This window comes from Psammomys obesus, unplaced genomic scaffold (assembly GCF_907164565.1).
Source record: "Psammomys obesus unplaced genomic scaffold, mPsaObe1.curated_primary_1811, whole genome shotgun sequence".
Lineage (NCBI taxonomy): Eukaryota > Metazoa > Chordata > Mammalia > Rodentia > Muridae > Psammomys > Psammomys obesus.
The window spans coordinates 49,506,178-49,520,170 of record NW_026585895.1 but is presented as its reverse complement, the minus strand read 5'-3'; the positions used below and the strand labels follow the sequence as shown (position 1 = coordinate 49,520,170).

The following is a 13,993-nucleotide window of genomic DNA, read 5'->3' as shown; positions in this document are numbered from 1 at the left end:
ATCTATCTATCTATCTATCTATCTATCTATCTATCTATCTATCTATCTATCTATCTCATCTGCATATCTTCTTATCTACCTACCCATCATCTATTTTTTCACCTATCTAGCATCTGTCTGTCTGTCTGTCTTGTCTTTTTCTCTAGCTGTATTTTAAATAACCTGGGTTATTATCTGGCGCAGAAACGACCAGGGGCTGGACAATGGCCTAGGGGACAAAGTGTCACTGCACAAGTGTGAGCCCAGAGGCTGTTGAAATATATCAGATCCACAGATGCCAGGATGCATGAATCTCCGCTGTGTGGCCTCCACAGACGACACACCATGGAGCCCACATTCCATGGTGGGCTCCCTGCTGTCCCTTCGGCTGGTCCTTCTGCCCCTTTCAAACCCCTCCACCCTACAGGCAACCCCTGACTGGCTTCTTACCAAGGGAGGCATGGGGCATGCACACACCCAAGTCTGGCTTCTTCCCACAGCTTCCTTCATGTGAGGCCCGTGCACACTCACCTGGTGGCTTCACCTGTTTCATTGCTGAGTTGGGGGCTGATCACAGTAGCTCCCCGTTATACCCAGCCTCACCTTCTGTACTTCAGTTCCCAATAACCATGAAGAGCCAAGATTATCACATAGGAAATCCTAGAAACCTTTCCCTCGTTTTAGACCTTATACCATCCTGAGCAGCAGGACCGAGTCTCATAGCACCCTACTTTGTCCTCCCCAGGAAGTGAGTCATACGCTTTGCACAGTATCCACACTGTATACGCTGCTCACCTGTAAGTCACCTTTTAGCTGTTGGACTCCATAATGGACCCGGATGGACCCTATCTGTCTGGCAGTTAACAGGGTGCAAGAACATTGCCTCCATCTTGGAGCCATTGGGGACCTGATTGTTATGTACACCTGAGCAGAAGGTTTTGGGGGCACCAGTGTTCTCATTTCTCTTGCTTAAACTGCTGTGAGCAAAATGGCCCGGTCTGCAGATCATTAGCTGTCAATCTCTCAGAAGTGTGTGTTCTCCTGAGGCAGTGGGGTGGCCCCGAGTTCCACCAGGGTTGGAGGGCCGTCCTGTGCGCCACATCCAGTGTGTGAATCTGCGCCTCTTCCTTGCTGCCCCTTTGAAATGTTGATGGAGTTTCTGAGAAGCTTCATGCTTACTGCTTGACTTGGTTTTGGCAGCTGTGTTCCAGAATGGAGGAACTGTTTCCTGTTCCTGTTTTCCCAGCATCCCTTTCCCTTCAAGAGTAGGAATGGGTAGGATGGCAGAGTGGGGGGTTCTTAGAGAGGGCTTGGGACCACTGTTGAAATGGGAAATGGGTTTGCTCTGGGCCCTTCTTTGCTCAGGGAAACCCACCTGAATCTCTCTCTTCCCACAGATATTGGCCCGGTGACCCTCACAGCAGACCCAGTGGTGTTTCAGAGAGAGCTGAGAGAACTCTACGTTCAGGTGGGCTGCCTACCTTCTTTATTGCTCTTCCTCTTCCTTGACAGAGCCCAAAGTCTTTGCGCTACCTGGGAGCCAAGATGGCGTCCCCTCCCTCCTGGCCCTGCCTCTCCCTCAGTCTGCAGCCCACACCTCAGCTTGGGTCCTGGAAGCCAGTACCTCTTGGGCGCCTTCCCTCAGTCCATGAAACAAATACTGCCCAGAGCCCTAGTGCCTAGTGGGTGCTGGTTTAGTGGATGAGTGAGGGGAGACGCTGCTCCAGCGAGGGTGTGTGTTGAAGTGTGTTGAGGGGCAGCTTAGTCCAGACCTCTGGCCTCCACACACACTTGCATACATGCATATGATCATCCCCACATACTTGTACATACACATGAATACATACGCAAACACTGAATGTTTGCTCATGCCTCAGCTGCTCCATCCCCATATTCCACACCTTCTACGAGATGGGACTGTCGCTTACACAGTGTAAGAGTGACCCTTGTCTAAAGTCACAACAGGGCAGGTGCTGGGAGGGACAAACAGGGAACACAGCCTGACCCAGCAAGCCACACTGTGGGGTGTGAGGTGACTCCCAACTCCCACTGGTTTTAGAGGTTTGCCCAGGCTGCCCCCTTGTAGACAAGGTGGCTGGCAGCCGCTGAGACACGCTTCAACCCTTCAGGGAGGTGGTGACTGCCCGGAGATGAGTGTGGGGGCCATCAAGGCTGCCGTGGAGGTTGCCAACCCTGGCTCCTTCATCTACGTCTTCTCGGACGCCCGTGCCAAGGACTACCACAAGAAGAACGAGCTCCTGCAGCTCCTGCAGCTGAAGCAGTCGCAGGTGAGAGGCCAGCTTTAGGCGTGAGGTGGGCAGCCATGCAGGAGGCCGAACGAGGGGGCCCGAAGCCAGGTGTCCCTCCCGTGGCCCTGGAGCCCAGCCCTGCTGGCCCCAGCCACACCTGTCTGAAAGCAGCGTGGTTGCAAGCTCTGGGCCGATGGGCTCCCGTTTCCTGGTGTGGTTTGCTTTTGGTGCAGCCCCGCCGCTTTTCCTTTCCCGCCAGCCAGTGCAATGCTTCTCCACCCTCATCCTCAGCCCTTGGTCCTTACAGTTCATTGAACCCTTGTCCTTGTGGTCAGGACTTCTCCCTCTTGTTTTTGCTCCCACGGTTGCAGAGGGGAGAAGGGTGTGTCTACTCTTAGGGAAAACTTCAAGGTTTGGGATGACATAGCTGCTGTCATGTCTAGAATATTCTAGAGTTTTTCAGAGCACTCATGGTAGCCCCCCAGGGCCACTCCAAAAGGAGTCCACTTTGGAAGCCTTCTTTGTCACAGATTTCATCCTTTTTGTGAAGCACCCGCTGTGTCCCTCATTTCTCAAGCCCCTGCCCTGAATCAGCGCCTGATCCCCTGCGCAGGACACTGTCATTATTCTCATGTCTCCCGTGGTTGAGGTCCTGCCTCCCCCCCATCTCCTGGCTACAAGGGAAAGCACAGGCCTATTTGCCCCTCCTCCAGGTGGTCTTCGTGCTGACGGGGGACTGTGGTGACCGCACCCATCCTGGCTACCTGGCCTACGAGGAGATCGCTTCCACTAGCTCTGGGCAGGTGTTCCAGCTGGACAAGCAGCAGGTGTCAGAGGTGAGCCGCCACAGAAGGCTTCCTGCAGCCTGCCACCCTGTGGGGGACGGTGTTGCAGCTCACCCACAGGGCGTGCATGGGAGCCTGGCCTGCTGAGTGGTGCTGAGCGGTGCTGAGCAGCCGCCTCCAGGCTCTGCAGCATCTCGGCAGAGCTCCTGGACCCCAGCAAGTACTTGAGAAACACCCTGAAAGTAAAAGGGTGAGGCTTGGAGGAGCACCTTGGGGTGCTGCCCACATCCCACACCAGAGCCAGAACTTGAGAAACTCTGTCGGAAGGATGACTGGGAGGTAGTTTCTATCCCAGAGTCGGGGGCCAGAGGGCCACAGACTGGGTCAGGATTTATCAGGGGAGGGGCTCACTCGGGGAAGGGCTCACTCAGACACCACCAACTTAGGGTCCAGCTGTCAGATCCATTAAGCCCAGAGCATACCAGACATCTGTCCCGCTCCCTGGCCAAATGACATCCACTTCCTCCCCAAAGCCCGTCTTCCCTCTACTGTGCCCATCCTACCAGCATCTAACCACCATCTCTAGTGGAATCGAGAGGCCTCCCTCTGTATTGCAAATCAGTGTTAGCTGACTGCAAGCTATGCTCAGAATGCTGGGCAGAGCTGCAGCTGTCACTCATATGGACACCAGCCTCCTCAAGCCTATATGGAATGACCCGTGGGTACCACAGGACACTACCCCAAAGCTGACCCATATGTCCTTCCTGCTGTCTCCTCCTGCACACCCAGACTCTTATCAGAACCTCAGCCTGCATGTTCCTTTTGCTCACTCCTCACAGCCCAGCCAGCCTCTCTCCTGCTCCTTGGCCCCAGGGCCTCTGCTCAGGCTTCCATCTCTCAGCTCCTAACATCCTGATATATGTGCCTTTCCAGGAAACCATCTTCAGCTCCCTGCCCAGGTCAAATCTCTTTCCACATCCCTTCCCAGCCCACAACTCCTGCACTGTTTTACAGAATTGTCATTTTGTGCTTGTGTGATTATTTAATGCTACTGGATTATCAGTGCCCTCAGGGCTGGGCCATGAAGGGCACCTCAAGCAGTCACCTAAAGGAGTAACAAGTGCCAGGAAGTGGCCGTGAGACAGAGCGCTTTGGGTCCCCATGTCTCCTGTTCTGGGAAAGAAGGTGTCTCCAAGACAGGCAGTGGCCTCTAGGATGGATTCTGTGAGCTGTGTATTTATGAGCTGAGAGAGCTGGTCTCTGGGGCCGTGTTTAGATTAGCATGCCTCGCTCCCTGTTGACAGATGGCGTTTATACTTCTCTGTGACACAACGGGCTTTAGTTTCTGGCTTGTCGGCCCATGCTGGCACTAAGCCCACATGAGGGCGGGAGGCATTTCAGAGTGGAGGGACAGTTTTGTCCCTACTTTTAGGGGAGCCACTTCCAGAGGCTAATCAGACAGGCAGGTGAGGCAAGTTGCTGAGGAGAGCTTGCCAGGGTGCCCCGATGCACCCCAGGTGAGCCCATTGGCATTTTGCTGTGGGCGTCTCCCTTGGCAGGACCACTGAAGCAGGCGGGGCTGGGCTGCGCCGGATGGTGGCATGGATGCCCCAAGCATGGAGAACCTCATGCCCTGGGTTGCTTCTTTCTAGACATTCCCAGACATTCAACAAGCTGGAGAAAGTGTCTGGGACAGCCAAGGCTGTGGTCAGCCCCCAGGGAAGCCAAGCCATGGGGCTCTAGCTGGGAAAAGTCCTTCAGACTTTTGAAGAGGCATGTGATAAAATGCTTTGACCTTCACAAAGTACATTCCAAGCAGCAGGATAGATATACTCTGTACTGTGGTCACTTATCAAGCACCTGCTGTATGCACCACCCAGGAGGAGGCAGCCAGTCCAAGCAAGAGGCCCTCTGTCTTGGGGACACTTAGCTCTTTCTGGTTGAAAACTTGACCTCACAGGCAGAAGGAACCCCTCTCCCCCCTTTTTTTTTTGGACTTTGTTCCAGAGTATATGAAGGAAATTGAAGAACCTCTCTCCCTGGCAAGGAGACTTCGAGCTCTGACTTAGAGACTAGGAGACCAATTTGGAGGCAGGCAGTGTGACCTTAGGTTTGTCCTAGGGCATGTGGTGTATGTGACTATGTGTATTTGTATGTGGGTGCATGTGGAGGCTGGAGGTCAGTACTGGGCATCTTCCTTAGTTGGTCTCCACTAAAACCCAAAGTAACCAGGTCATCTACATTGCCTGGTGAGTGAGCTCCGACACTGCCTGTCTGTGCACTGGGCTCATGCTCCGGATTCTAGATGGTTCCGAGAATGGGAACTCAGGTTCTCATGCGTACACATCACACACTTCCATCTACTGAGCCGTGGTCCCAGGCCCGAGGTAGGCTTTTTTTTTTTTTTTTTTTTTAAGACAGAGTTTCTCTGTGTAGCCCTGGCTCTCCTGGATCTCACTCTGTAGACCAGGCTGGCCTCCAACTCAGAGATCCGCCTTTCTCTGCCTCCTCAGTGCTGGAATTAAAGACCTGCACCACCACGGCCCAGGGAGGGCACTTTTTAGAAAATCAAGCTTTGGGCAGGACCATAGCATCCTACTTGTGGCCCCCACAGGCTCTGCCCAGTCCACACTCAGCTACAAAAGCTGGCGATGTAGGAGAGCGACAGAGGAATGGGCAGGGACAGAAGAGCTGGGAAGTCACCCTACGGTTTCCCAGAAGAGCACTGAGTGTCTCACTTCCCACTACCCGGCCCACCGCCCCCCCCCCCCACTCCACATCTCACTCTTCAGCGTAGTCAGTTCTGGGGGTTGGGGCATATCTCTTGTCCAGCAGCAGCAGGCACACCTGATAAGGGGCCCGGATTCTGCCAATCCCTTTGAAGAGAGGTGACTTGCTTTCTGTAACAACGGGCTTGGGAAGCTCCCTCCAGGAGGCTCTGGTGCATGGAGCAGGAGGGACCTGAGACCATCCCACCCTAGATCCTTCCCAGCAGCATTCAGGGTAGCAGAATGGTTGAGGCTTGGGCTGCTGCCATCACAGTTCTGTCGCCTTCAGGCAGACCTTACGCCCTATGTGTAGTCCCCCTGGGCAGGATGCTTCCTGCTTGCTCGCGCTCTCTCCCTTGTGTGTAGCTGTGCTGGTGGAACCCTCTGCCTCCTGAGGTGGTGGCCAGGGTGAAAGGAGAGTGCTGGGCATGGTGCTGGGCATCTGGGAAGACTAGGTGAGAGCCGACCACAGCTGAACCCTCCCAGTCTTCTGGTTGTAAGCAGATGTTTCTCCCCTCCCCTCCACTGAAGCACTCAGAAGAGTAGGGGCACACCTCAAGAGTGTTCTCAACAAGGCAGAGTTGGGTAGAGAAGCTGGGGTGTGCATCTGGCAAGGGGCAGAGCCTTGGGACAGGGTGGGCGCTCCCTCTGTGACTCCAGGCCAAACCCTTAGTTTCTCCATCTGTAGCTGTGAACCCCATTCTTCTCCCTAGTTCCCTCAGCTTCCTCAGCTGCCCTGGCTGTCAAGCATCCTGGGAGTGCCTCTGGGGATAATTTATCAGCCATGAAGGGCCCAGCAGCAGTCATCTGGCGGAGAGCAGCAAGGCCAGATTCTTTCCTTCCTTCTCCATCATCGACCAGAACTCAGGCCAGCACATGGCTCTATCCCAGGCCCCACCCCACAGACATCTGGAAGCCATCACACTCGCCAAATAAACACTGTGCTTGCTTAATGAAGGCATTCTGCTCAGAAGGCTCCCCAATTCAGCTCTGGAGCCCTGAGGGCACAGCCATGTCCAAAAGGCCTTGACGCTGGGCCTGGCCTTACAAGGTGGTCTAGATTTTCTGTGAGCAAGAAAGGCACACTCCCCTCCAAACCCTAGGGCAGGCTGCCTCGTGCTGGGGTCATTACAGTGCTGTCCATGTCCCAGCCCCCTTTGTGGTTTGGTAGTCTGAATTGCTGGGTACCGTCTCTCCACCAGAATATTCTACAACAGCCTGCAGCAACCCGGTCACTGTAGTAGCTGATGTAATTTGTCTGGGTGATCGTTGCCTGAGGCAGCTTTTCTGTCTCCAATCTTCTGTGGACCTCACTGTATGACCTGAGGAACAGGCACAGAGCTGCTCCTTCACCATCTGGCAGTGCAAGGAACTTCATCCTGGTCCATCAGCCAGGTGGAGCCTTTTCAAGACACATGTTTCTCAGAAAAGTAGGCAAAGGCAGGACAATGAAGTATCTCCAAGTACGGGGGAAGGGGAAGTGTTGAATCCTTACCCTGTGAGAACTGAGGTCTCACAGCACATGCTATAACTTGGTCAGTAAAACATGCTCCTTCTCAAAAATCTCAGGCAGATTGCCCAAGTCCCTTCCCTTCTGTGAAAAGCCACACGGTAGATAGAACAGAAGGCTTGCCAATTAGGGCCAGAATGGCCTGCAGGTAGCCACTATTTTCTAGTCCCATATCTGTGGCAGACATTGCTAATCAATCACAGAACCTCTTCTTCTCAGGCGGCATTCCAGGAAGCCATTTATAGGCAACTGACATTGACAAGCAAACATCACACCCAGGTGTACCATGACACCATTATCATTTTAAAATGACTTTTAGTTTTTAAAATTACCATGAACAGTGGGACGTGGTGGCACACACCTTTAATCCTGGCACTCAGAAGTAGAGGCAAGCCGATCTCTGTGAGTTCAAGGCCAACCTGGTCTCATAAGAAAGTTCCAGACCAGCTAGGGCTATATGGACCCTGTCTCAAAAATCAAACAAGCAAACAAACAACCTCCCCTAAGCCCCACAGCTACCATGATCTAGCACCAAATCCTTGTTTGATTTTCCCCAGTTGGCTTCAAAATGTCTTGTCTGGTTTTTGGTTTTTTTTTTTCATGTGTGCGTATATGTATATGTGTGTTCACGTGTGTGAGGTACATTTGTGTTGTGTGTATGTGAAGGTATGAATTGACATCAGAGGTGCTCTCTCTCCACTTTGTTTATTGATGTGGGGTCCCTTTTGGCACCTGGAGTTTCCAGGTTAGGCTGGTCCAGCTAGCCAGCTTGGTCCAGGGATCTCCTGTTTCTACCTCCCAAGCACACCCACCCAGCTTTTTACTGGGATGCTGGCAATCTGAACACTTGCATGCAAGTGCTTAATCCCCAGCTCTTCACAATGCTTTCTGAAGACACTTTTGTGGCTCAGGTTTTAATTATTGCTGCCTGCCCCACTCAATTGTTGTGTCTGTTAAGTCCCCTCAAGCCTAGGGCCATCTGCTCATTGTCATGACACCAGCTAAAGAAGCTCTGCTGTGTCCTGTGTTCTAGATTCTAGTCCTTGCCCCCCTGGTGTCACCGACATGCTCCCTCCTGTCTAACCTGAGTTTGCCCCAGTCGGTGGGTAAGAGAGGGCTGGTGTGTGTGGAGGGGTTGGTGCTGTGACTCCCTTCTGAGCTTCCCATCAGGAGAAAGACAGCACCTTGCTGTCTTACTGTAGCTGATGACAAATGGTGTCATGGCTACAGTGGTGACAGGCAGCCGTGTGCGGGAAGGCTGTGCCTTCCCACCCCATCGTGCCTGTGGAGTAACACCCCGGCTCCAGTCGGTGCTCAGTCCCCATCAATCTTACGCCCTGAGCTTTTACCATCCAAGGAGGATCCTTGCCCGAAACAATTATTTCATTAGTCGTTGCAAGATGATGGTTTCCTAATTGCATCATTCCTTCCACATTTAGCAGAGGGCGTTCTTCCAGAAAGGCTTTGTGCATTTGGAAGGGATGCGCTGGCCTTTTGAATGCAGGAGTCACACTCAGGGTTTCTCCTTGAATTGTGTGGCGCAGGAAGTTTGTTCAGTGCTGGGGATCAAACCCAGGGCTTCCTGCACACTAGGCAAGCGCTTGACCCAGTGACCCCACACTTTGCAGATTTTTAATTCACCTTATTTGATGGATACAGGTCCCCACAGTCCTGGTTAGGCTCCACGAACCACACAGGATGGAGACTCCTGATCCCCCAGGTGCCTGGTATACACGGGGGCCTCCTCACGGGTGCCAGTGGCAGATAAGAGGCAGAAGCCTATCCTGCAGGAGCCTGTGCCTGCTTCTCTCTGCCCGGAGTCACCTGGTGTCTCTATACAGGCATTGTTTGGAAAACACAGAAGCCAGAGGGCAGAAGAGCCAATCAGGCTTGATGTCGGACAGTGGTCTTGGGAACCGAATAGATTGTTTGCCACCTCCAAATTCACGGGGAGCATGTGGGTTCTGCTCCCAGTGGAAGCTTGTTAGAGCTGCAACAGTCTGCCAGACATGCTGAACCTGGGCATGCCCGCTAGCTCATGTTCTCTTGTCTCCTCTCAGGTATTAAAGTGGGTGGAGTCGGCCATCCAGGCCTCCAAAGTACATCTGCTGTCTGCAGACCATGAGGAGGAAGGCGAGCACACGTGGAGAATCCCTTTTGACCCCAGCCTGAAGGAGGTCACCATCTCACTGAGCGGGCCAGGGCCTGAGATCGAAGTCCGGGACCCACTAGGTATGTGCTCCAGGGTCAACTTCCTCTTTAGACCCAAGACTGAGCTGGAAGGCCAGGGGGAGACAGAAAGGCCTCGGGAGGAGGAGACTCGGGGATGACTCAGTCTGCCTCATGAACATGAGGACGTGAGTCTGAATGCCCAGCACCCATGTAAACCCCGAGGTGTGGCGGCCTGAGGGGATGGTGGAGACAGGTGGGTCCAAGTGCAGTGGAGAGACCCTGTCACAAAAAAGAAAAAAGGGGGGGGTGTCAGTGAGTGTATGTATATATATATATTTTTTTTTTCTCACACATACTCCTACACTCCACAAAGAAGCAGTAGAGGCCTTCTACTCAAGGCTGTAGAAATTAGGGAGGAGTGAGGGGACACTATGTAAGGCGGAGAGGCATCCCTGTGGCTGAAGAAGCAGGAAGGCTGGTACCAACTGACCAATGGGGGACTTAAAATGGTGACACTTTTCTTGTTGGTCCAAGTCAGACACTTGGGGCTGGTGGGGTGGGCTATGGGTTCCTGGAAATGGGCTGGGAAACTGGGGAAGGGGCGAACTGAGTGGCACCTGGGGCTTCCACAGGAAGGGTCCTGCAGACGGATGAAGGTCTCAATGTTCTCCTCAACATTCCGGATTCAGCCAAGGTCGTAGCCTTTAAGCCTGAGCACCCTGGGCTGTGGGCCATCAAGGTAGGGGCACTGGGTTTTCATCAGGGGAGCCTGGGGTGTGTGGGCAGTGATGTGGGTGTATCAACAGGAGCACAGGGTCAAGAGCAGAGGAGGAGCAAACGCGCTTTGCTGTGTGAGGGAGTGGAGTAGTTCAGAGTGATGTTCAGAAAAGTTGGGGGTGGGAAGAACTTTAGTGATAGCACAATTGGCATGTGGCTCAGACTCCTGTCCTAGGCTCAGAGTGTAACTAGAGCAGGGTTGACTGGGAGGCAGGTATAGCTAAGAGAGACAGGACCGGCAGGAGAGCGCTGTATTTGGAAGATGCTGGAAGCCGGGTGTGAGCACAGGCTTGGCCTGGCGGGAGTGGGGCGGGAGGAGCTCCTGCTGACTGAACCAACACTCAGCGGGCACCTACCAGGTGCAGGGCCTTGAGGCAGCTGCTGCAGGTGACTCAGCAGGGGCTGCGCCTGACACCTGACGTTCCAGATCTGCGCATCTTTAAAACCAGAGCTACAGTGCCTCCAGGGAGGGTGCAGCAGGAAGGTAGACAAGCAGGGCGACAGGAAGATAGACAGGCAGGGCCTGCAGAAGTTAGCAGAGAACACAGAGAAGCCTCCAGAAGGAGAGGGAGAAGCTCGGCTTCTGTGTCTGCGGGAGCAGATGCACGGCCTACATGTCTGTCTAGGACAGCGCTGTAGCTGCAGGTGTGGGGCTTCGGCAGCTGTGGTCAGTGGCGTCCGGGCTGGAGCTGGGGTCCTGCGACCTGATGCCCTGGTGACGTGGGTGGGGGCCTGTGCCAGGTGTACAGCAGTGGCCGCCACTCAGTGAGGATAACAGGCATCAGCAACATCAACTTCCGGGCCGGCTTCTCCATGCAGCCCTCTCTGGACCTCAACCACACCATCGAGTGGCCTCTGCAAGGTACCCGCCCTTGGCCCTGAGAATGACAAAGGTTTGGGGAGGTGGTGGGAGGTGCAGGGTAGGCTTGGCTGTGCGAGCCATTTGTGACCACCAAGTGGTTCCTGCTGAGGTGAAGGGGCTGTTCCAGACCACAGGTGGAAAAACAAACTCTGACACCGGCCCCGGGTGGTGACGTTTTCCTCCAGAGCTTCTTTCTAGCCACCAAGGGGTCCTGGGGAGACCCAGTGTTGTCTCTTTTATTGTTGAGTCACCATTTCTCTTTGCTTTTACTTTTCATGTGTGTATGTATGTTCAAGTATGTTTGGTACTCGAGCGTGTGTGTGTGTGTGTGTGTGTGTGTAGGTCAGAAGACTTCCTCTGCAGTCATTCCCCAGGCATTGGCCACCAATTGTGTTCGTTTCGTGCGTACCGGAGTTTTCACTGCATCTATGGGCACCATATGTGTGTGCAGTGCCAAATGAGGGCATCAGTTCTTCTGGGACTGGAGTTAACCAGTTGTGAACCACCATGTGGGTACTGGGAGTTGAACCAGGGTCCTCTGGAAGAGCAGCCAGAGTTCTTAACTGTCGAGCCATCTCTCTAGCCTGCAACCAGAAAATTTTTGAGATGGGTCTTTCACTGCTTGGTGCTCATCAGCTAGGCTAGGTTAGCCTTCCCTCAAGCCCCAGGAATCCACCCGTCTCTACAGCCTCAGAAGGAGGATTCCGTGTGCCACTGTGCCTAGCTTTTTCACATGTGTTCTGGATGTTGAAAGCATGTGCTCACCTGCAAGATGAGCACCTTACCTTGTCTCTCCTTTTTCCTTGTTGAAACCTGTATGGCTACAGCCCTGTTTCCTCACACTTCTTATCCGCATCCTGCTAATTCAGAGGAGGGACAGATGCCAGCGAGCTGCTGGCTTGCCCAAAGGTGGCGCCCCATGGCTTGTGAAGGAGCAAGCATCTTGGTTATCACGTGGTGGACACTGGGATGGGGGAGGGATGAACTTGGAGGTGAGGTTCCCTCACTGAAGTGTGATGAGCCTGTAGACCTCATTTGGTATGTGCTTTGCAGAAAGAAGGTGGGGAAAGGAGAAAAACTGAGGCCCTTCCCACACACTAGTTGAGAAAAAACACTCTAAGCAGGGCCTGCTGGCACAGGCACATAACCCAGATGCCCAAGAGCCAGCGTCAGGAGGAGCCAGCTTAAGGCTTGCTGGGTAACTGGCAAGACCGTGACATAAAATAAAAAGTAAAGAGGTGGCTCAACGGATAAAGGCCTCAACACCGTGTGCAATCCCTGGGACCCACATCGTGGAAATTGCTCTATGATCACGTGCATCTGTGGTGTGCATGTGCACATGGACACGTGTGCAGACACTCACAGGCTTGGCTTTTCCCAGAATTCCCATTTAGACTCTTCCAGGCCATATGCAGACTCGCAATGTCTTTAAAAGCCATTGTAGTCATCTGAAAAGGGAGAGACGCATACAAAGTTTTTAAAAAAAATAAGACTAGGGATAGGGCTTAGTAGAATGCTTGCAAAGTGTCCTTGAGGCTTTGGTTTAATCCCCAGGACTTCAAGGAGGACAGATAGGACGAAGCAGAGGGATGGGGAAGAAAGTGGAAATCATAGGAAGTTTAGCATTTAGCCTCCATACTGCGATCGCTGGGGCTGGGGGGAGTCTGTGGCTGACTGGACACAGGATGCCTGGGCCAGGGAAAGCAGCTACTGCATGCCATTAACTGGCCATGGGAGACCACCCCTGCATGCCAGTGGCTGGCCTCAGGGAGCTTCTACGTGCTATTGGCAAAATGCTGCAGCACTGGCCTGACCCTGACACTTGCAGGCGTGGCTTTCCTAGGAGCTCACGTTTAGAATCTTACATTCCATGTTCAGACTCTGCATCTCTTTAAAAGTCATTGTTACCATCTGAAAGGAGAGGCCTGACCCAAGCTCTCAAATAAACCAAGGAAATGCTGAAAGGCGAGTCTGTGCTTGTGGGAGAGGTTGGGAGAGAGTACCCGTGTGGGGCTGATCACAGCCAACCCCGTGGCAAACAAGGGCATGGGGTGGGGGATGGGTGGGGAGGAGACACAGGACTGACATGATTCTTTCCAGTCCCGTACTGTTTCAGGGTCTGGATTTGCAGAGGCAGAGATACAGCTAACCCAGGCAGGAGAGGGAAGGGAGTGGTGTTTCAGGACCACGGACAGCAGCACAGACCTCTTCCAGCACCTCAGGCCTTTAGCTTTCACAGTGAGGTAGGGAGGAAGCAGGCAGGGTAAGGAGAGAGAGCCGAACAGGCTGGCTGAACACTGTAAGCAGAGCCCACGACTCCAGGACTCATCCCCCGCCTTCTCTTTGCAGGTGTACCCATCTCTCTGGTGGTCAACTCTACCGGCCTGCAGGCACCTGGTCACCTTGACTCTGTGGAGCTCTCACACAGCTCAGGGAGGTCCCTCCTCACTCTGCCAACACAACTCCTTTCCAATGAGTCCACCCATCAGCTGTGGGCTGGGCCACCATTCCATGTTCCGAAGGAGCGATTTTATCTCAAGGTGAAGGGCAAAGACCATGAGGGAAATCCCCTCCTCCGAGTCTCTGGAGTTTCCTACAGTGGGGTGGCCCCAGGTGAGTGCTGTGTCTTCCTGGAAACCCTTCCAGGCTAGGCTAGTTTGGGAAAGCTTCCATGGGCAGCTGTTCCCTGTTAGGGTTTTGATGAATCCTGACATGCTTCAGGCATGACCTTCAGCTTGAGGATTTAGAACAAAGACATCCATCTACCTACCCATTTACCTACCCCTCCCATCTGCACACCCACTTGCCCATCCATCCATCCCCACCCATCCATCCACCCATCTATCTATCCACCCATCTATCCATCCACCCATCCACCCATCCATCCACCC

The 13,993-nt window shown here is 53.5% G+C and overlaps 1 protein-coding gene across 1 annotated transcript in view; it reads left to right on the top strand.

Annotated features, from left to right (window-relative positions):
- Hmcn2 (hemicentin 2) overlaps positions 1–13,993 on the top strand; it is a 142,866-nt gene that overhangs the window by 16,665 nt on the left and 112,208 nt on the right. Inside the window, exons 2-8 of the mRNA XM_055599741.1 lie at positions 1,377–1,447; positions 2,109–2,267; positions 2,942–3,064; positions 9,352–9,523; positions 10,096–10,202; positions 10,982–11,102; positions 13,452–13,715. Coding sequence (XP_055455716.1) covers positions 1,377–1,447; positions 2,109–2,267; positions 2,942–3,064; positions 9,352–9,523; positions 10,096–10,202; positions 10,982–11,102; positions 13,452–13,715 — 1,017 coding nt within the window. The remainder of the gene's footprint in view (positions 1–1,376; positions 1,448–2,108; positions 2,268–2,941; positions 3,065–9,351; positions 9,524–10,095; positions 10,203–10,981; positions 11,103–13,451; positions 13,716–13,993) is intronic.